The sequence below is a fragment of the Bombina bombina genome, chromosome 2 (genome assembly GCF_027579735.1).
Source record: "Bombina bombina isolate aBomBom1 chromosome 2, aBomBom1.pri, whole genome shotgun sequence".
Classification (NCBI taxonomy): domain Eukaryota; kingdom Metazoa; phylum Chordata; class Amphibia; order Anura; family Bombinatoridae; genus Bombina; species Bombina bombina.
Genome location: NC_069500.1, coordinates 1,133,332,853 through 1,133,353,742, shown reverse-complemented (window position 1 = coordinate 1,133,353,742; position 20,890 = coordinate 1,133,332,853). Strand labels below are relative to the sequence as shown.

Below are 20,890 nucleotides of genomic sequence, written 5' to 3'. Positions count from 1 at the left end.
CTATCGCCAATTTTGAAAAAACATGGTTTTGAAATAGCAAAGTGCTACTTGTACTTATTGCCCTATAACTTGCAAAAAAAGCAAAGAACATGTAAACATTGGGTATTTATAAACTCAGGACAAAATTTAGAAACTGTTTAGCATTGGTATTTTATGGTGGTTGTAGATGTGTAAGAGATTTTGGGGCTCAAAGTTAGAAAAAGTGCATTTTTTTTCATTTTTTCCTCATATTTTATATTTTTTTTTATAGTAAATTATAAGATATGATGAAAAAAATGGTATCTTTAGAAAGTCCATTTAATGGCGAGAAAAACAGTATATAATATGTGTGGGTACAGTAAATGAGTAAGAGGAAAATTACAGTTAAATACAAACATCGCAGAAATGCAAAAATAGCCTTGGTCCCAGATGGTCAACAAATTGAAAAGTGGTCTGGTCACTAAGGGGTTAAAGGGATACTAAATCCACATTTTTTACTTTCATGATTTAGATAGAGCATGCAATTTTAAGCAATTTTCTAATTTACTCCTATTATCAATTTTTCTTAATTCTCTTGGTATCTTTATTTAAAAAAGCAGGAATGTAATGCATAGGAGCCGGCCTATGTTTGGTTGAGAACCTGGGTTATGCTTGATTATTGGTGGCTAAATGTAAGCCACCAATAAGCAAGCGCTATCCATGGTGCTGAACCTAAAATGGGCTGGCTGCTAAGATTTAAATTCCTGCTTTTTAAATAAAGATAGCAAGAGAATAAAGAATAAATTATAATAGGATTAAATTAGAAAGTTGCTTAAAATTTCATGCTCTATCTAAAACATGAAAGAAAAAATGTGGGTGCTTGGAAAGTGCGGTTAATCCCCCTAAGGGACACAAGGCGCCGCTCATTTTGTCAACTTCAAAAGGAGGAAAGGCTGAGTAGATCTTGCCGGGGAGAGTTTGCTACAGTACAGAGTAGCCACAGAGCATTAGTATGTTGAGCTAGCTGTCCAGCTAGCCACTAGCTCCAGACCCAAGGGGAACAGTGAGGAAAAGTCACCAGAACAGAGCAACATCAAGCCTCCACATCACCTCAGATTCGAAGTCAGAGGACAGTAAAACATTGGTTTGGATGCCACCTGGATGGCAATACCTGAACCATATGAGTGGAAAACCACTAGGCCCTTTTCTATCCCAAGAAAGAGATGCAGAGCATTCCTAACACCGGGGAAGGACCCCTAACCGGAGCCCAAAAAGACCTCACTGTAATATCCTGAAAAAAGAACAACCAACTGCTGAAGGGAATCCAAGTCCCCCAAAGGTGACCCATCCACAAGGAGAAACGGACAGATCCAAGAGGTCTCAATGAAGCAGAGAACCACTAAAGGAACAAGTCCAAAAAGGACAATTTCCTAAAGCAACACTGCCCCGACCGGCGGAAAAGAGGCGCTAAACCCTCTAATTTTCCCACCACGTGGGAAGGAATACTCTAGGTTCCGAGGGTATCGGAAGCAACAGAGAGTGACACAGCAAAATTCACTGACCTAGCCACCAGAGAGACGGCTATTTAGGACTGAAACAATCCCGAGAGCCGCACAGACCCACAAGTCCTCTTGAGAATGCTTAGCTGAAACTTGTAAAACAAATAACAAGAAACATAAATAATGTTAAGAGCACTCGGCACCCCAACCTGACCAGCAAGGTATAATAGACGCCACATGTCTAAATAAGACAGAAGATCTGAACCCAAGCAGGACCAGCCTGCACCAGGGCCATAACTGCCAAGCTGGCTAAATCCGCCCTCAGAGAGGACACGCAAGCGCCAAAAGTATGTAAAAGCAAAAATGCAAGACAACCTCCGGGGAGAACAATTCACCCTCCGAGGAGGAAAAAACATAACTTGGGTTACCCGCATGTGTAGTAGTACGGAGCGGTAAGAAACTCGCCTCCCGGAGGACAGGGCCCCCCGAGGCGGATGGCTCAGCTGTCCCTTGAATCCCAGAGCCCGAGGAACAAGGCGCTCTAGAATGGCCTAAAGAACATAACTGACTGACCTGAGTCAATGGGGCCAATTCACATTTGTCACAGGACGAAGAATCTGAATCAAAAATTTGAACAATCTTAACATAAGCATCCTCTATAACTGGATAAAGGATACTAAATATAACAATTTAAACGGCACCTGCCACCCACAATGGCTGGGGCACTCACCACCTCTTATGAACCGGACTAGATTTTTCCGTCGCCACACAGACAGGAATGCGGAAATGGGAGACCAGAACGTAAACACGCCCGGTCACAAGGTGAACCGTTCAGACCATAAGGTTGCGCCACCTTGAAAAGCCGTTATGTTCCAAAGCCATGAGCCCAGTTAACACTACACATAAGCAGATTGAATCACATAACAAGCATGATTAAAAAAAAACCTGTTTAATAATCCCCTTCAGGAGATAGTAACCCTTAATTCCAAGATACTAAAGGAGTCCCACTGAGACCCTGTATTTTTCATGTGAGTTCGCAGTAACAAATTAGTTCAATCATAAAGAAGTAAAATGAAACAATCTTACCGGAATCTACGCTGTGGAACAGGAACACGGCCCTTCAAGTGTGACGGATAGTAGCCTCGCCTCTGCCATAGACTTGAGAAGAAAAAAGCAGGCAGCGAAGCAAAGTTCAACAACGCTGATTGCTTGTGAAGTTGTTAAAATAAGTCGGGAAGGTTTTGCAGAGGATCTTGAAAAAGCCTGCAATTAGGGTGAAACGCGTGGAAGCTGTGTATGTTCTAAAGCTGGGTACTCTGAAGCTGTCCGTTGAAGCTGTGCATTTAAAGTTTGTCTCTGGAGCTGTTGGAAGCCAACAAAAGGAAACCGCCAGGGGCTGTGCACTCACGGAGGTGAGAACCAGCAATTGTGAGCTACAAAGATTAAAACAGAAGATTACACCAAATCCTGCGTACAATCTGTACTAAGTGCAGGAGAGGAAACCCGGGCCCCGAAGGTAACTTGCGTAAGTTCGAAGAAATCTGTGAGAGTCACACGTCAACCGCTTACTTAGCGGAGGTCAATCTGTTAGAAGAAGCCGCATATACAAAACGGGTAAAATAACCTGCATAGCGGGCGATATACGAAGTCTTCCCAAGGTACGGACTTGTTTTCTAAAAACTATCAGTATTGACTTGAACTTTCCCCCTACTGCATGTATAAAGAAATATCAGAAGTTCAATGGTGGTTGGCCACTACTATTTTACGGACTATATGTACCGCAATAGAAGGGGATAATCTATTAAGTACTATATGAATTGACATTTTACCCTCTCCCAGAAGGGTGTATTATGAATACTGCCAAATACCACTTGTAATCTTATGGGCTATTTCATGAGAAATATACATTAAGGAGTATCTGCATTTTGGTTTTTTAAAAAAAGGTTTTATATTCAGAAAGTGCACAACTGTATGCTTGTTTTATGATCATATATGAAACGCTTGTATCTGCATGTATTTGGTATATGTAATTAAATATAATATTGTTTGTTTTAGGATCTATGAAGTAAAATATCCCTTTTTTATATCCATATATTTGATTCATTTATATCGGTTCTTAGAAGGTGGTTTCATTTTGTATTTTTTGATACATTTATATACATCTATATAAGGTTCACGTGGGGTGCATCGCTTATATACACAGTATCTGAAATTAAGTATAAAGAAAAATTAGAACTCTGCAGAAACACTTTAATATCCCCATCATCACGTTTGAAGATTAACCTTTTTGCTCTATGTAGAATCCAGTTGGTACAATACTACATTTATTTACTCTCCTTTTCTTTAACACTTAGAGCTTTTTTAGCGCCTTCTTTATATCTTTAAATTTTGATGGTTTTGCAGAAAGACTCTCCCTGCATCTCCAGGCTCTAACTTTCATCCAAGCCCTCACTGAGAGACTGACAGGATTGCTTAAAAATCCAGTCCCATGTCGAAGAGTACTACCCTCCATAAGAGACGAAAACAAACTTTTCACACTTGTCTGCCATCGTCCTGGGACGGTCGGCAAAGAATGACTGGCCGATGAGGGAAGCGGAAGGAGTATTTAAGTCTTTGGTTGGGGTGTATTTACCTCCTCCTGGTGGCAAGGTTCTAAATTCCCAAAAGTAATGAATGCAGCTGTGGACTCTTTCCATTTATGAAGAAAAGGATTAATTCATATTGCCTATAATTTCTGCAATACATATCATAGTTTACATTTCTGAATGCAAGTTAAATAGTTTCCCTGATTATTTATTTTTTACTGGTTATATCTCTTGACAGAGTGAACTCTTTATAGAATCCATAAGTTATCTCCTTAACAAGATTTTACAAGAATCAAAGTCAAATCAATTAATAGGATGTAAGCAGCTTTCATCCTATTGGCTGATTTGAAATTTTCAGCCAATAGGAATGCAAGGGTACCCTCATGTTTTTCTGAAGTGTTTTTCGGAGCAATGGGTAGATTAGGTTTTTTTCTTATTTTCGGGGGGTTTGTAATGTTAGGGGGTAATTTCTTTATTTTTTTGCAAAAAAAGCTGGTAACTTTAGGGCAATGCCCTACATGAGGCAATTTTATGGGCTATTGGTAGTTTAAAGATAGATTAGGGGGTGTTTTTATTTTGGGGTGGCTTTTTAGTTTTTATAGGGCTATTAGATTAGGTTTAATTTTTATTATTTTGGATAATTTCATTTATTATTTTTCGTAATTTTAGTGTGTTTTTTTGGTAATGTTAGATTTTTTTGATTTTTTTGTAGTTTTAGGTTTTTTAAATTTTGTAATTTAGGTTTTTTATTTTTATTTTATTTTATTAAAATAGTTATGTTAGGTTTATTTACAGTTTAATCTTATTTTTTTTTATTTCACAGGTAAGTTTTTATTTATTTTAAGATAGTTATATTGTAAATTTAATTTAAAGTATAGGGCATAGTTAGGTTTAGGGGTTAATAGTTTAATTTAGTGTGTTTTTATTATAGTAGTAGCGATGTGGGGGCTGGCGGTTTATGGGTTAATATTTATTATAGTAGTAGCAATGTGGGGGGCCGGCAGTTTATGTGTTTTGTTAAAAAGTTTATTCAGTGTCGGCAATGTCGGGGGCGGTGACTTAGTGGTTAATAGTTTTATTATAGTAGTAGTGATGTGGGGGGGGCGGTTTAGGGGTTAAAAGGTTTATTTTGTGTCGGTGATGTCAGGGGGCAGCGGTTTAGGGGTTAATAGGTTTAATTAGGTGTTAGCAATGCGGGGTGGCGTTTTAGGGGTTAATAACTTTATTTAGTGTCGGCGATGTCAGGGGGCGGCGGATTGGGGATATTTAGACTAGGGGTTTATGTTAGGGTGTTACATAACTTTCTTTTCCCCATAGACATCAATGGGGATTGCGATTACAGGTGTTTCTAACACGTTCTCTCCACTGATGTCTATGGGGGAAAATGTGCACAAGCACGTCAAGTCAGGCCTTGGGTTTTGTGCGGTATGGAGCTTTCAGTAACTTGTAATAGCAGCGATATGGAGAGTGCGATACCGCTCATTTCTGTGTGTTATTTATGCACCCGGTTTTGTGCACAACTTGTTATCTTGGTGTTGGTTAGAAAGTTTCAAATAGCAACAATTGACTTTCAGATAGGTAATAACTATGTATCTTTTGACAAAAATACAGAACATTATTCAATACTAACAAACTTCCTTATCTCTGATAAAAAGAAAAGTAAGCCTTAGCTTTGGTTTACAGGCATGTGACAAGAATAACCACCTTGTCCAATGAACCCTTATTCCTCAAAATAAAAAAATAAATACAATACATAATAAGGAACTTACAAGTTTCTTAAAAACAATGTTATATTTCTTTCAAAAAGTATCCTCTACTGGAAAACAAAATCTCATAGTCCTTTCCATGCAAAATTAGTGTTAAAAACAACACAACACACTTGAAGTGTTCTCTGGCTATCAAAGTTCCAACTAGTTTAACTCCCACATCATCACATAGAAAGACTTAAAGGGATAGAAAGGTAAAAAAACAGAATTTATGCTTACCTGATAAATTACTTTCTCCAACGGTGTGTCCGGTCCACGGCGTCATCCATTACTTGTGGGAAATGTTCTCCTCCACAGGGAAAGGCAAGGAGAGCACACAGCAAGAGCTGTCCATATAGCTCCCCCTCTGGCTCCGCCCCCCAGTCATTCGACCGACGGTTAGGAGAAAAAGGAGAAACTATAGGGTGCCGTGGTGACTGTAGTGTATAAAGAAAACATTTTTCAACCTGATTAAAAAAACCAGGGCGGGCCGTGGACCGGACACACCGTTGGAGAAAGTAATTTATCAGGTAAGCATAAATTCTGTTTTCTCCAACATTGGTGTGTCCGGTCCACGGCGTCATCCATTACTTGTGGGAACCAATACCAAAGCTTTAGGACACGGATGAAGGGAGGGAGCAAATCAGGTTACCTAAACAGAAGGCACCACGGCTTGCAAAACCTTTCTCCCAAAAACAACCTCCGAAGAAGCAAAAATATCAAATTTGTAGACTTTGGCAAAAGTGTGCAGAGAAGACCAAGTCGCTGCCTTACATATCTGGTCAACAGAAGCCTCGTTCTTATAGGCCCATGTGGAAGCCACAGCCCTAGTAGAGTGAGCTGTGATACGGTCAGGAGGCTGCCGTCTGGCAGTCTCATAAGCCAAGCGGATAATGCTTTTCAGCCAGAAAGAGAGAGAGGTAGCAGTAGCTTTTTGACCTCTCCTCTTACCAGAGTAAACGACAAACAAGGATGAGGTTTGTCTAAAATCTTTTGTTGCTTCTAAATAGAACTTTAAAGCACGAACAACGTCTAAATTGTGTAATAAACGTTCCATCTTTGAAACTGGATTCAGACACAAAGAAGGAACAACTATTTCCTGGTTGATGTTCTCGTTGGAAACAACTTTTGGAAGAAAACCAGGCTTAGTACGCAAAACAACCTTATCTGAATGGAACACCAGATAGGGTGGATCACACTGCAAAGCAGATAATTCAGAAACTCTTCTAGCAGAAGAAATAGCAACCAAAAACAGAACTTTCCAAGATAGTAACTTAATATCTATGGAATGTAAAGGTTCAAACGGAACCCCTTGAAGAACTGAAAGAACTAAATTTAGACTCCAAGGAGGAGTCATGGGTCTGTAAACAGGCTTGATTCTAACCAAAGCCTGAACAAAAGCTTGTACATCTGGCAAAGCTGCCAGTCGTTTGTGCAACAAGACGGATAATGCAGAAATCTGTCCTTTTAGAGAACTAGCTGACAATCCTTTATCCAAACCTTCTTGGAGAAAGGAGAGAATCTTTGGAATTTTAATCTTACTCCAGGGGAATCCTTTGGATTCACACCAACAGATATATTTTTTCCATATTTTATGGTAAATCCTTCTAGTCACAGGTTTTCTGGCTTGGACCAGAGTATCAATCACAGAATTTGAAAACCCACGCTTGGATAAAATCAAGCGTTCAATTTCCAAGCAGTCAGCTGCAGAGAAACTAGATTGGGATGTTCGAATGGACCTTGTACTAGAAGGTCCTGTCTCAAAGGTAGCTTCCATGGTGGAGCCGATGACATATTCACCAGGTCTGCATACCAAGTCCTGCATGGCCACGCAGGAGCTATCAGAATCACCGAGGCCTTCTCCTGTTTGATCCTGGCTATGAGCCTGGGGAGGAGAGGAAACGGTGGAAACACATATGCTAGGTTGAACGACCAAGGCGCCACTATTGCATCCACTAGAGTCACCTTGGGATCCCTGGATCTGGACCCGTAGCAAGGAATCTTGAAGTTCTGACGGGTCGCCATTAGATCCATGGCTGGAATGCCCCATAATTGGGTTAACTGAGCAAAGACCTCCGGATGGAGTTCCCACTCCCCCGGATGGAAAGTCTGACGACTCAAATAGTCCGCCTCCCAGTTGTCTACTCCTGGGATGTGAACAGCAGATAGATGGCAGGAGTGATTCTCTGCCCATTGGATTATCTTGGTTACTTCCTTCATCGCTAGGGAACTCTTTGTTCCCCCCTGATGATTGATGTACGCAACAGTCGTTATGTTGTCCGACTGAAATCTTATGAACCTGGCTTCCGCTAGCTGAGGCCAAGCCAGGAGCGCATTGAATATAGCTCTTAGTTCCAAAATGTTTATCGGGAGAAGCGACTCTTCCCGCGACCATAGGCCCTGAGCTTTCAGAGAGTCCCAGACCGCGCCCCACCCCAAGAGGCTGGCGTCGGTCGTGACGATGACCCACTCCGGTCTGCGGAAACTCATTCCCTGTGACAGGTGATCCTGGGTCAACCACCAGAGAAGTGAGTCCCTGGTCACCTGGTCTACTTGAATTTGGGGAGACAAGTCTTTATAGTCCCCATTCCACTGATTGAGCATGCACAGCTGTAATGGTCTTAGATGAATTAGAGCAAAAGGAACCACATCCATTGCTGCGACCATTAGTCCGATTACTTCCATGCATTGAGCTATGGAGGGTTGAGGAATAGAGTGAAGAACTCGACAAGCTTTTAGAAGCTTTGTCTTTCTGACGTCTGTGAGAAAGATCTTCATTTCCACAGAATCTATTATTGTTCCCAGAAAAGGAACCCTTGTGGACGGTGACAATGAACTTTTTTCTATGTTCACTTTCCACCCCTGAGATCTGAGAAAAGCCAACACAATGTCTGTATGAGCCCTCGCTTTGGAAAGAGACGACGCTTGGATTAGGATGTCGTCTAGATAAGGTGCTACAGCGATGCCCCTCGGTCTTAGGACCGATAGAAGGGACCCTAGCACCTTTGTGAAAATTCTGGGAGCGGTGGCTAAACCGAATGGAAGAGCCACAAACTGGTAATGTTTGTCCAGAAAGGCGAACCTCAGGAACTGATGATGAGATTTGTGGATTGGGATATGCAGATACGCATCCTTCAGATCCATGGTAGTAAAAAATTGACCCTGCTGGATTGTTGGTAAGATTGTCCGAATGGTTTCCATCTTGAAGGATGGAACTCTGAGGAACTTGTTTAATATCTTTAAATCCAGAATTGGTCTGAAAGTTCCCTCTTTTTTGGGAACCACAAACAGGTTTGAGTAAAACCCTAGACCTTGTTCCCCGGAGGGGACTGGGTTTATCACTCCCATCTTTGATAGGTCTCTTACACAATGTAAGAATGCCTGTTTCTTTATCTGGTCTGAAAATAAGCGAGACAGGTGGAACCTTCCCTTTGGAGGAAGTTCCTTGAATTCTAACAGGTATCCCTTGGAAACTATCTCTAGTGCCCAGGGATCCAGAACATCTCTTGCCCAAGCCTGAGCGAAGAGAGATAGTCTGCCCCCTACCAGATACGGTCCCGGATCGGGGGCTATCCCTTCATGCTGTCTTGGTAGCAGCAGCAGGTTTCTTGGTTTGTTTACCCTTGTTTCAGCCTTGCATGGGCTTCCAAGCGGGTTTGGGCTGGGCCGCGTTACCTTCTTGTCTAGCGGCAGTGGAGTTATTAGCCGGTCCGTTTCTGAAATTGCGAAAGGAACGAAAATTAGACTTGTTCTTAGCCTTAAAAGGCCTATCCTGTGGGAGGGCATGGCCCTTACCCCCAGTGATGTCTGAAATAATTTCCTTCAATTCCGGCCCAAAAAGGGTCTTACCCTTGAAAGGAATATTCAGTAACTTAGTCTTGGACGACACGTCTGCCGACCAGGATTTTAGCCAAAGCGCCCTCCGCGCTACTATAGCAAAACCTGAGTTTTTCGCCGCCTATTTCGTTATTTGAAAGGCGGCATCCAATATAAAGGAATTAGCTAACTTTAATGCGTGAATTCTGTCCATGACTTCTTCATAGGAAGTCTCTTTCTGGAGCGACCTTTCTAGTTCTTCGAACCAAAAGGACGCCGCTGAAGTGACAGTAATAACACACGTAGCTGGTTGAAGGATGAACCCTTGCTGAACAAAAATCTTTTTAAGCAATCCTTCCAATTTTTTATCCATAGGATCTTTGAAAGCGCAGCTGTCCTCTATAGGAATAGTTGTGCGCTTCGCTAGTGTTGAAACAGCTCCCTCAACCTTCAGGACCGTTTGCCATGCGTCCCTTCTAGGGTCTACTATGGGAAACATTTTCTTAAATATAGGAGGTGGGGCAAAGGGTACACCTGGCTTCTCCCACTCCTTTTCCACTATGTTCGCTACCCTCTTAAGTATTGGAAAAGCGTCGTCGTGCACTGGGACCTCTAAAAATTTGTACAACTTCTCTGGTACTACCATGGAATCACAGTCATCCAGAGTAGCTAATACCTCCTTAAGCAAAGCGCGGAGATGTTCTAGCTTAAAGTTAAATGCCACTAGATCAGGTTCTGCCTGTTGAGAAATTTTTCCTGAGTCTGAAATTTCACCCTCAGACAGCCCTTCCCTCACAGCCAATTCCGATTGATGTGAGGGTAAAATAGATAAGGCATCGTCAGCGTCTGATTGTTCATCCTTTTTATCTGTATTTAAAACTGAACAATCACGCTTTCTCTGAAAAACTGGCAGTTTGGATAAAAGATTTGCTATAGAATTATCCACTACTGCTGATAATTGTTGCATAGAAATAAGCACTGGCGCGCTAGGTGTCGCCTGCGCGGGCAAAGCTGGTGTAGACACAGAAGGAGAGGATGTAGAGCTATCCCCACTACCTTCATTAGATAAATCATCTTGGGCAACGTTATGAAAAATAACAGAGCTGTCCTGATTTTGTTTGGACGCTATGGCGCAATTATCACAAACACTTGAAGGGGGAACCACATTTGTCTCTATACACACAGAACATAGGTTATCTGATGGAACAGACATGTTAAACAGATTTAGGCAGGCAAACAATGCAATAAAAACGATTTTAAACAAAAACGTTACTGTCTCTTTAAATAATAAAATGACACATTTATTTCTGAATGTTCAAAAAACTATGAAGGCAATACCCGATTTTTCTGAAATTTGGACCCCAGTGTCTTAATGCTTAGAAGGTATTGCACAGCAAATATGGAGACTCTAGCTCTTAAAACAAGCAAATTGTTGGATTTAACCGTTTTTACACACCACAATCCCAGCTACAGCCTTGCTGCAGCTTTTTACCTTCCTTAGGGGTCACCATTCACAGAAAAAAAGCCTTTTGGAGTCACTTTCTGAACCACAGGACCCTCTCACATGAATCTGCATGCACTGCCTTGAAATTCAACTGCACAGCTGAAGTGCCAAAATGAGGCTTCCTCCCTCAGCACACTAGAGTGAAGGGGCCTTCCTGACTAGATTTAGGTGTCTAAAACAAGCCAGATCAATAAAAAACGTTCCCAAGTGTATGTGAGCTTATAAAATATTTCAAATGGTATAATATTGTAATAAAAACCAATCGATTTAGCCCCTAACAGTGTCTACCAGCATAAAAAACAAAAAGGGGAAGCCTGTTATCTTTTTTGCTGAGGTGAAAGAAAAATGGCTTACCGTTTCCCCTGAGGGGAAAAATGACTGTCACCTAGCATTAGCCTGTGTTGTTAGAAGGAGACTAGTCATACCTGAAGCAGATGAGTCTGCAAACTGTTACCCCCAACTGAAGTTCTCTTGTTTCAACAGTCCTGCGTGATAACAGTAATGGATTTTAGTTACTTGTGCTAAAATCATAGCCCTCTTAAACAGAAATCTTCATCACTTTTCTGTTATAGAGTAAATAGTACAAGCCAGCACTATTTTAAAATAACAAACTCTTGATAGAAGAATAAAAAACTACAACTAACACCACAAACTCCTCGCCATCCCCGTGGTAGATGCTACTTGTTCAGAGCAAGGAGAATGACTGGGGGGCAGAGCCAGAGGGGGAGCTATATGGACAGCTCTTGCTGTGTGCTCTCCTTGCCTTTCCCTGTGGGGGAGAACCTTTCCCACAAGTAATGGATGACGCCGTGGACCGGACACACCAATGTTGGAGAAATGAAATGTGAATGGGTGCATTTCAATTTGACATTTAAGCATTTTTGCAATATACATTTATTAGCAAAAATACTTATAGCAAAAGTCATTACTGTTTGTTTTCCCTGCGGCATATGCACATATCCTGTGAAGAATCATGCACCAGTATTCAAACACCATACCATCTCAGAGAGTAATTAGTGGCCTGTATGTGACAATTGATGACTCAGGAAGCAACACACAGCACAACCAGCTCTCTGAGCAGGCATGGTATTTGAATACTGGTGAACAGGCCCTCACAGGATATGTACATATGTTGCTGAAAAACAGTAATAACTTTTACTAAAAGCATTTTTGCTGATGAAAAGTATATTGCAAAAATGCTTATATTGCAAACTGAAATGCACCCATGCACATTTAATTTGTTTACCTTTCTATCCTTTTAAGTGTAAATTTGTATGGATAGGTTTGACACTCAGAGTGGTTTTAACAGCACTGAGAGGTCGCACAACTTTTAGAAAAACTCTTGTCACATGTTTGCCAGATTGTAAAGTAGTATGGTGTGGCATCCTCCTCTACCTGCACAGATTTGTGTGCAAGAAACAACATGCCATGGTCAACCAAAGCAGCAATGAGCAGCCAGATGGTCCAGGGATCTGTTTTTATCCCTAATAGTTAAATAATTATTGGCATACCCGGTCAAAGTGCTCATAAATAGTTGCCAGTCCTGGCTTTTTAAATGTTAAGTATCAGTGGAACCCTCAGTAGACACCATGGCCTGACTGTTAGCCGACGGACATTTGGCCGACGGATAATAGTCCAACACATAAGTGGCTGTCAGATAACAGTCCGGCCACGAGATAGATAGATTTGATAGTAAGATTAAATAAATAGATTCGATAGATAGATAGAATCGATAGATAAATAGATAGATTCAATAGATAATTTCCCAGACAGAGAATTACAAGACGTGCGGGCTAGGATCCATGGTTAGGTTTCCAGAGGTGGTTGCGGCACCCAAGGCTCTGATTAGAACAGAGCACTCTGGAGCGTATCTGCTCTCGGCCGAACTTGGAACATGCTTCGGCATTCTGTCCCTCGGACAGAATGCTGTCTGCATTTTGTCAGAGTACCATAGACACACAGCTGCCTGCCACTTCAATAACTACACTGTCAACTGCTAGTTTAAATGTACCTGAAGCTTTAACATTGCAAATGTGTCAGCATTCTTGCCCTCTAGAGACACTGAAATTACCAGATAATGTATACTTTTTCCTAACGAGCCTATGTTTTTCTTGAAAGTTCCTACATACAGTTCGCTCTAGGCAGCAAAAATTTGAAATTATTTAAACATTTTTTTTTACAGTTGAGGAAAAATATATCTGTAATATTTTTCTCAGCTGTGATGTAATGATTCAAACTGGTACATCATGAAACACAATTTTCTTATAATTTTTTAATAAACAGCCAACAACTTGCAGCAGTGTGCTGTCTACTGTCATATCAAGCATGGGAGCATGAAGCAAAACAAAACCACAGATCATTGTTTGACAATTCTAAAAAAAAATGCAAATACAAAAGAATAGTTTAACTTGAGAAAACTTAAAGAAAACATACCAATTCCATATCCATTAAAGAGGCGCCTTTCACGCTCCATGGTCTGCTTGATGACAGTCTCACGGGAACCATGCTGCCTTGCCTGTCTGCCTTTTATGCTGTTCTGTAATTCAATTTGCTCCAGCTCACCATCAAACCGATGCAAGTAGCTGTAAGTTAAAAACATTTTACTGGGAATAACATAAATTATGCTTACCAGATAATGTAATTTCCTTCTGTATAAGGAGAGTCCTCGGCATGATTCCTTAATGTTGGGAAATGCTGAACCTGGCCAACAGGAGGAGGCAAAGACACCCCAGCCAAAGGCTTAAATACCTCTCCCACTTCCCCCATTCCCCAGTCATTTTGCCGAGGGAACAAGGAACAGTGGGAAAAATATCAGGGTATAAATGGTGCTAGAAGAAAAATATAATTTAGAGGGCCGCCCATCGAAGAACACGGGAGGGGGCCGTAGACTCTCCTTATACAGAAGGAAATTAAATTATCTGGTAAGCATAATTTATGTTTTCCTTCTTAATATAAGGAGAGTCCACTGCATCATTCCTTACTGTTGGGAAACTTATACCCAAGCTCTAGAGGACACTGAATGATAACAAAAAGAGAGGCGGACCTTAAACTGAGGGCACCACAGCCTGTAAAACCTTTCTCTCGAAAGCTGCTTCAGCCAAAGCAAAAACATCAAACTTGTAAAATTTAGAAAAAGTATGTAAGGAGGACTAGGTAGCCGCCTTACAAATCTGATCCATAGAGGCCTCGTTCTTAAAGGCCCAAGAGGAAGCCACTGCTCTAGTAGAATGAGCTGTAATCCTCGGATGTTTACGTCCCACTGTCTCATAAGCAAAACGGATAACACTCCTTAACCAAAAAGATAAGGAGGTTGAAAAGACCTTCTGACCCTTACGCTTCCCAGAATAGACAACAAACAAGGTATGTCTAAAATCCTTAGTAGCCTGAGGATAGAACTTCAAGGCGTGAACCACGTCCAAATTATGAAGCAAATGTTCCTTTGAAGGAGGAGGATTGGGACACAAGGAAGGAACCACAATCTCTTGATTGATGTTGCAGTCTGACACGACCTTAGGAAGAAAACCTAACTTAGTATGTAGGACAGCCTTATCAGAATGGAACACCAGATAAGGAGGCTCACATTGCAAGGCAGCAATTTCAGATACTCTGAGCGCAGAAACAATAGCCAGTAGAAAAAGAACCTTCCAGGACAACTATTTAATGTCAATTTCATGCATAGGTTCAAAAATAGCCCGTTGCAACACATTAAGAACAAGATTTAGACTCCAAGGAGGAGCCTTAGATCTAAACACAGGTCTGATCCTAGCCTTAACAAAGGACTGTATACATCTGGAAGCTCAGAGAGTCACTTGTGCAGTAAAACAGACAGGGCCGAAATCTGTCCCCTCAGGGAACTGGAAGAAAGGCCTTTCTCCAGTCCATCCCGGAGAAATGACAGGATCCTGGCAACCTTAAATTTATGCCAGGAAAATCCATGCTCTTCACACCAGAATAAGTAGGTTCTCCACACTTTATGATAGACGCGACGAGTAACTGGCTTACGAGCTTGAATGAGAGTATCAATAACTCTCTCAGAAAAACCTCTCTTGGCTAGAACTAAGCATTTAATTTCCACGCAGGCAGCCTCAGAGAATCTAAATTTTGATGAACAAAAAGGACCTTGTTCCAGCAGATCCCTGCAACAAGGTAATTTCCATGGAGAAGATGACATCCCCACTAGATCCGCAAACCACATCCTTCGCAGCCACGATGGAACAATCAGTATCACTGATGCAAGCCACTACATGAGGAAGGAGGGGTAATGGTGGGAAAAGGTAAATTAGACTGAACCCAAAAGGCATTGCTAATGCATCTATTAGCTCTGCCCGAGGATCCCTGGGCCTCGACCCATATCTGGGTAGTTTGGTATTGAGACAGGACGCCATGAGATCTATATCCGGCGTACCCCACCTGTTGCATATCTCCGCAAACACTTCAGGATAGAGAGACCATTCCCCCCAGATGAAAGGATTGTCTGCTGAGAAAATAAGCTTCCCAGTTGTCCACACCCGGAATGTGGATTGCTGACAGTTAACAGCTGTGAGCCTACGCCCACTCCAGAATCCGAGGTACTTTCCTCATTGCTAGGGAGCTTCTCGTTCCCCCCTGGTGGTTGATGTAAGCCACCAAGGTTATATTGTCTGATTGGAATCTGATAAACTGGGACAAACCCAGAAGGGGTCAAGCCTTCAGAGCATTGTAGATCGCCTGAAGTTCCAGAATGTTGATCGGGAGGGAGCATTCCTCTTGAGTCCACAGGCCCTTTGCCTTCTTGGCACCCCAAACAGTTCCCATCCTGATAGACGTGCGTCCGTAGTCAAAATCTCCCAGGATGGTCTTAAGAAGGATGTCCCTCGGGACAGATGATCTGGACAGAGCCACCAATAGAGCGATTCTCTCGACCGGTTGCCCAGAGAAATCTGTTGAGACAGATCCCAATGATCGCTGTTCCACTGCTTTAGCATGCACAGTTGCAACGTTCTGAGATGGAACCTGGCAAAAGGAATGATGTCCATGCTTGACACCATGAGACCAATCACCTCCATACATTAAGCCACAGAGGGCCTTAAGGAGGTCCGGAGGGTAAGACATGCCGAAGCTAGCATGCAACGTCTCTGGTCTGTTAGAAATATCCTCATGGATATGGAGTCTATTATAGTACCAATGAATTCCACCCTGGTGCTTGAAATAAGATAACTCTTTTCTAGGTTTATCTTCCATCCATGAGATCGAAGAGATTCCGAATGGACCTCCGCCAGGCGAAAAGATGGTGCTTGTACCAGAATATCGTCCAAGTAGGGAGTTACTGCTATACCCCGGGTTCTGGTAACGGCTAGAAGAGCCCCATGAACCTTTATAAAAATCATCGGAGCAGTTTCTAGACCAAATGGAAGTGCAATGAACTGGCAGTGCTGGTCTAGGAATGCGAACTGGAAGTGATCCTTGTGGAATGGAACTTGAAGGTAAGCATCCTTCAGATCTATAGTGGTCATGAACTGTCCTTCCTGAACTAAGGGAAGGATGGACCTTATCGTCTTCATCTTAAACGAGGGGACATTTAGAAATTTGTTTAAGCACTTTAGGTCCAGAATCGGGCAGAAAGTTCCCTCCTCCTTTGGGACCATGAAAGGGTTTGAATAGTATCCCAAACCTCTTTCTGCTATATGTACCGGGACAATGACCCCTAAGGAGGACAGATCCTGCACGCACCCCAGACAGGCTTCCCTCTTTTATGGCCTGGAAGACGAGCTTGAGAGGAGAAATCTGCCCTTGGGTGGATGAGACTTGAAACCTATCTTGTATCCCTGAGCTATGACCTCCAGGACCCATGGATCCTGCATGTCCCTGAACCAAGTGTCTGAGAAAAGCGGCAGTCTGCCCCTACACGATCCAATGCCGGATCGGGGGCCACCCCTTCATGCCGATATAGTCTTGGCGGGCTTCTTGCTCTGCTTAGATTTATTCCAGGACCAAGCCGGCTTCCAAGTGCTCTTGGTTTGCTCGGGCTTAGTGGAGGGTTGCTGTCATTGGGATTTATCAGAACGAAATGAATGAAAATTATAAACTTGTCCCTTCGACTTGTTCTTTTTATCTTGTGGTAGGAAGGCACCCTTGCCCCCTGTAACCGTAGAGATAATGGAGCCCAGGCCTGGACCAAATAAAATCTTTCCCTTAAAGGGGAGGGAAAGAAGTCTGGACTTAGAAGTCATGTCCGCAGACCAGGACTTCAGCCAGAGCACCCGACGGATCTGAACCGAAAAGCCAGAAGCCTTAGCATTTATGCGAATAATCTGCATGTTTGCATCAGAGATAAAAGAATTAGCAATTCTCAAGGCTCTAATTCTTTCCTGGATAACGTCGAGAGAACCCTCCACCTCGATAAATTCCAATAAGGAGTCGCACCAGTAGGTAGCTGCTCCAGCAACTGCGGCACTGGCCGCTGTCGGTTGGAATAAATATCACATATGTTGAAACATCTTTCTTAGAAGAGTCTCCCTTCTTATCCATCGTCTCTCTAAATGACGAGCTATCCTCAAGCGGGAAAGTAGTACACTTGGCAGGCGTGGAGATAGCTCCATCCACCTTAGGGACGGAACCCCACAACTCCAATTGAGAGTCCGGGACCGGGACAACATTTTTGAAGGAAGAAGAAGGGTAAAAGGAAGATCAAATTCTGTCCCATTCGTTCTTAATAATGTTTGCCATCTTTACAGGCACAGGAAAAGTTAAAGGCACTACTTCTGACCTTGTAAACTCTGTCTAATTTAGGAATCAAAGGTTCATCAGGCAGCTTGGCCTCTGGAACCTCTAATGTAGACAGGACTTCCTTTAGAAGAAAACATAAGTGTTCAATCTTAAGCTGGTTCCTCCGCAGCAGGAGGCTTAGAGGCAGCAGACTACGTCACAGAAAGTTCAACCTCTGAAGCCTCAGAATGTGACTCATCCTCGGATAATTGAGACGGAGCAGAAAAATCCAATAAATTACATGACGAACCCGGGGCAGGAGAGCTATGTTTAACCTTTCACTTGCGTTTAACACGGCGAGGTAAAGCACTGAAGGCCTCAAACACCGCAGTTTTTAACTATGCGTTAAAATCTGATGGTAAAAGGTCCCTTCCAGTTGGAGGATTAAGTGTGCTATGGGAAGCTGCGTATGTTGAAGGAGATGAATGTTGGGTATGCACCTCACGGGACAGCGAGTCCTCAGAGGTGGACAGCTCAGTGGTGACCGAATAACATTGTCAAGGCATGTAGAACATAGTTGAGAGGGCGGGCATACCAAGGCCTCCTAACAATATAAACAGGTATTACTATTTGGAATAGAGGGAGTACCCTCTAATATCTCAGAATCCGCAGTAGCTGATGACAATCTTTATTTCTCAAAAAACAGCACCTTAATACACCCAATGGCTGGGGCACTCACCACCTCCAAGACCCAGACAATGCAGATAAATAGCGTCTTCTCCGACAGCCAGCTCGGTCAGGAAAGAGGAAAGTGAGACCACTCCCGGTCACATGGTGCACAAGGCAGGACCGCCCCTACTATGAGAAAAAGCGTGACAAGTTACAAGCTGTGCAGCACTCAAAGTGAAAGTAAAAACCTGTGCTTTCCAGCCACATAACAAACAGCCTTTGAGCACAATAAAATCTCACACATAAAGCAGCATAAAATCAAAGCATCACATTTGATTAATCCCCACTGTTCAATAATCCCCCTTAGGAGATATTAACCCATGATTCTATTAAGATAAAAAGAGCCACACTGTAACCCAGTCTTCTAGAGTTTTCAACACATGTAAAAAAATGTAACAATTTTACCAGAATCCATGCTATGGAACAGAAACACAGCCTCTCAAGTGTGGCAATCTTGTAGCATCGCTCCTGACATGGACCTGAGTAAGAAAACAAGCAGGCAGTGAAACTCGTCAACACGGATTGCTTAGGAGCTGTTAGCAGGCAGTCTGGATGGGATCGCAGAAAGACTCTACCATTTGTCAATGCTCTCACTGAGAGGCTGACAAAACAACTTAAAACTCCAGTCCCATATCGAAGGGCAGATAACCTTCCAAAGGAACTACTCCGAAATCTTCTGACACTTCTCTGCCATCCTCCTGTGACGAAAGGCAAATAATGACTGTGGGATGGGGGAAGTGGGAGAGGTATTTAAGCCTTTGGCTGGGGTGTCTTTGCCTCCTCCTGGTGGACAGGTTCAGTATTTCCCAACAGTAAGGCATGATGCTATGGACTCTCCTTGTATTAAGAAGGAACTTAACTTTTTCAACATAATATTTTCAAATATTGAGTTTATTTAAAATCAAGAAATAAAATGTCTTCTTTCATTTTATTTGACCAATAAAGAGATAGCATAAGGAAAATGTACAAAATATAAAGAGGGAGAAAAAACATAATTTATGCTTACCTGATAAATTAATTTATTTCATGGTGGTGAGAGTCCACGATACATTACTCCTGGAAATTACTGCTACTAGGAGGAGCAAAAGATCCCCAAACCCCAAGAGCTCTATAAAGCCCAGCTTCCATCTTACTAGAAACTAGTGTGACGTACAGCCAAGCAAAAAATGTAGGAAAAGAATTAAGAGCAACAAAATGGAAGCAGGGAAAAAAGATGTGCAAAAAGAAAGAAAAAAGAAAAATCAAACATAATCAGAATAATAACAGGACGGGGTCTCATAGACTCTTAACACATGAAAGAAATGAATGTGTTAGAAAAGCATAAATTATTTTTTCTTTCATACAAGTAGAGGAAGTCCACAATCCATTACTCCAGGGAACTAATACCAAAGCTGTGGAATCCAAGATTAAGGAGAAATAAAAGACAAGATATAAAGAACATCTTTTTTTCACAGTGAAACTACATCTACAACCGAAATAGAACCCAAACAAAAAACATTACTTTTTTTGTTCTTCATTTTTTTTCATATATGCAATTAAAAATAGCTGACAGGCAAAATATTTAAACTGAGGCAACTGTCTGAAGGAATGGCTGCCTCAGAAGAAGCAAAAACATCTAAATGGTAGAATTTAGTTAAAGTATGCAAAGAAGATCAAGTAGCTCCCTTGCAAATTTGGTCAACTGTAGCCTAATTCTTAAAAGCCTAAGAAGTGGCAACTGATCTGATAGAACGAGCTGTAATCTGTTTAGGTGGAGGCTGACCTTCCTCCAAGAAAGCCTTATGGATCAAACGTTTTAACCAAGAGGACAATGAAATGGCAGATGCTTTCTGCCCTTTCCTGGAACCAGAAAAGTGGACAAACAAACTAGAAGTTTGTCTAAAATCCTTAGTAGCCTCTACAAAATATATCATCACTTTAACAATCAATCTCCATTCCATCAAGCTTAGAGACTGAGATCCAGATAGAAACTGTCCTTGAGACAAAAGGTCTGGGAGCAGAGGAAGTAGTCAAGGTGGGCTTCTGGACATCTGAAAACAGGGGAAAAGTACTGGCGCTAAAAGCTAGGGATAAAGGCGAAAAATAAAAAATGTCTATGACAGAGAATAATGGGAGCTAGTAGAATAATGACTGAAATAAAGTCTATGGCCTAGATTTAGAGTTTTGTCGGTAACGACCCGCGTAGCTAACGCTGGCTTTTTTCTGGCCGCACCTTTTAAATACCTCTGGTATTGAGAGTTCACAGAATGGCTGCGTTAGGCCCCAAAAAGGGAGCGTACAGGCATATTTAATGCCACTGCAACTCTCGATACCAGAGTTGCTTACGGAAGCGGCCAGCTTCAAAAACGTGCTTGTGCACGATTCCCCCAT

At 42.1% G+C, this 20,890-nt stretch overlaps 1 protein-coding gene across 1 annotated transcript in view; it reads right to left on the bottom strand.

The window, feature by feature from the left end:
- Positions 1 to 13,103: 13,103 nt before the first annotated feature.
- TMA16 (translation machinery associated 16 homolog) overlaps positions 13,104 to 20,890 on the bottom strand; it is a 285,014-nt gene continuing 277,227 nt past the window's right edge. The window contains exons 5-6 of the mRNA XM_053700233.1: positions 13,541 to 13,689; positions 13,104 to 13,168 (exon numbers count right to left, since the gene is read on the bottom strand). Of these exons, the coding sequence (XP_053556208.1) occupies positions 13,104 to 13,168; positions 13,541 to 13,689 (214 nt within the window). The remainder of the gene's footprint in view (positions 13,169 to 13,540; positions 13,690 to 20,890) is intronic.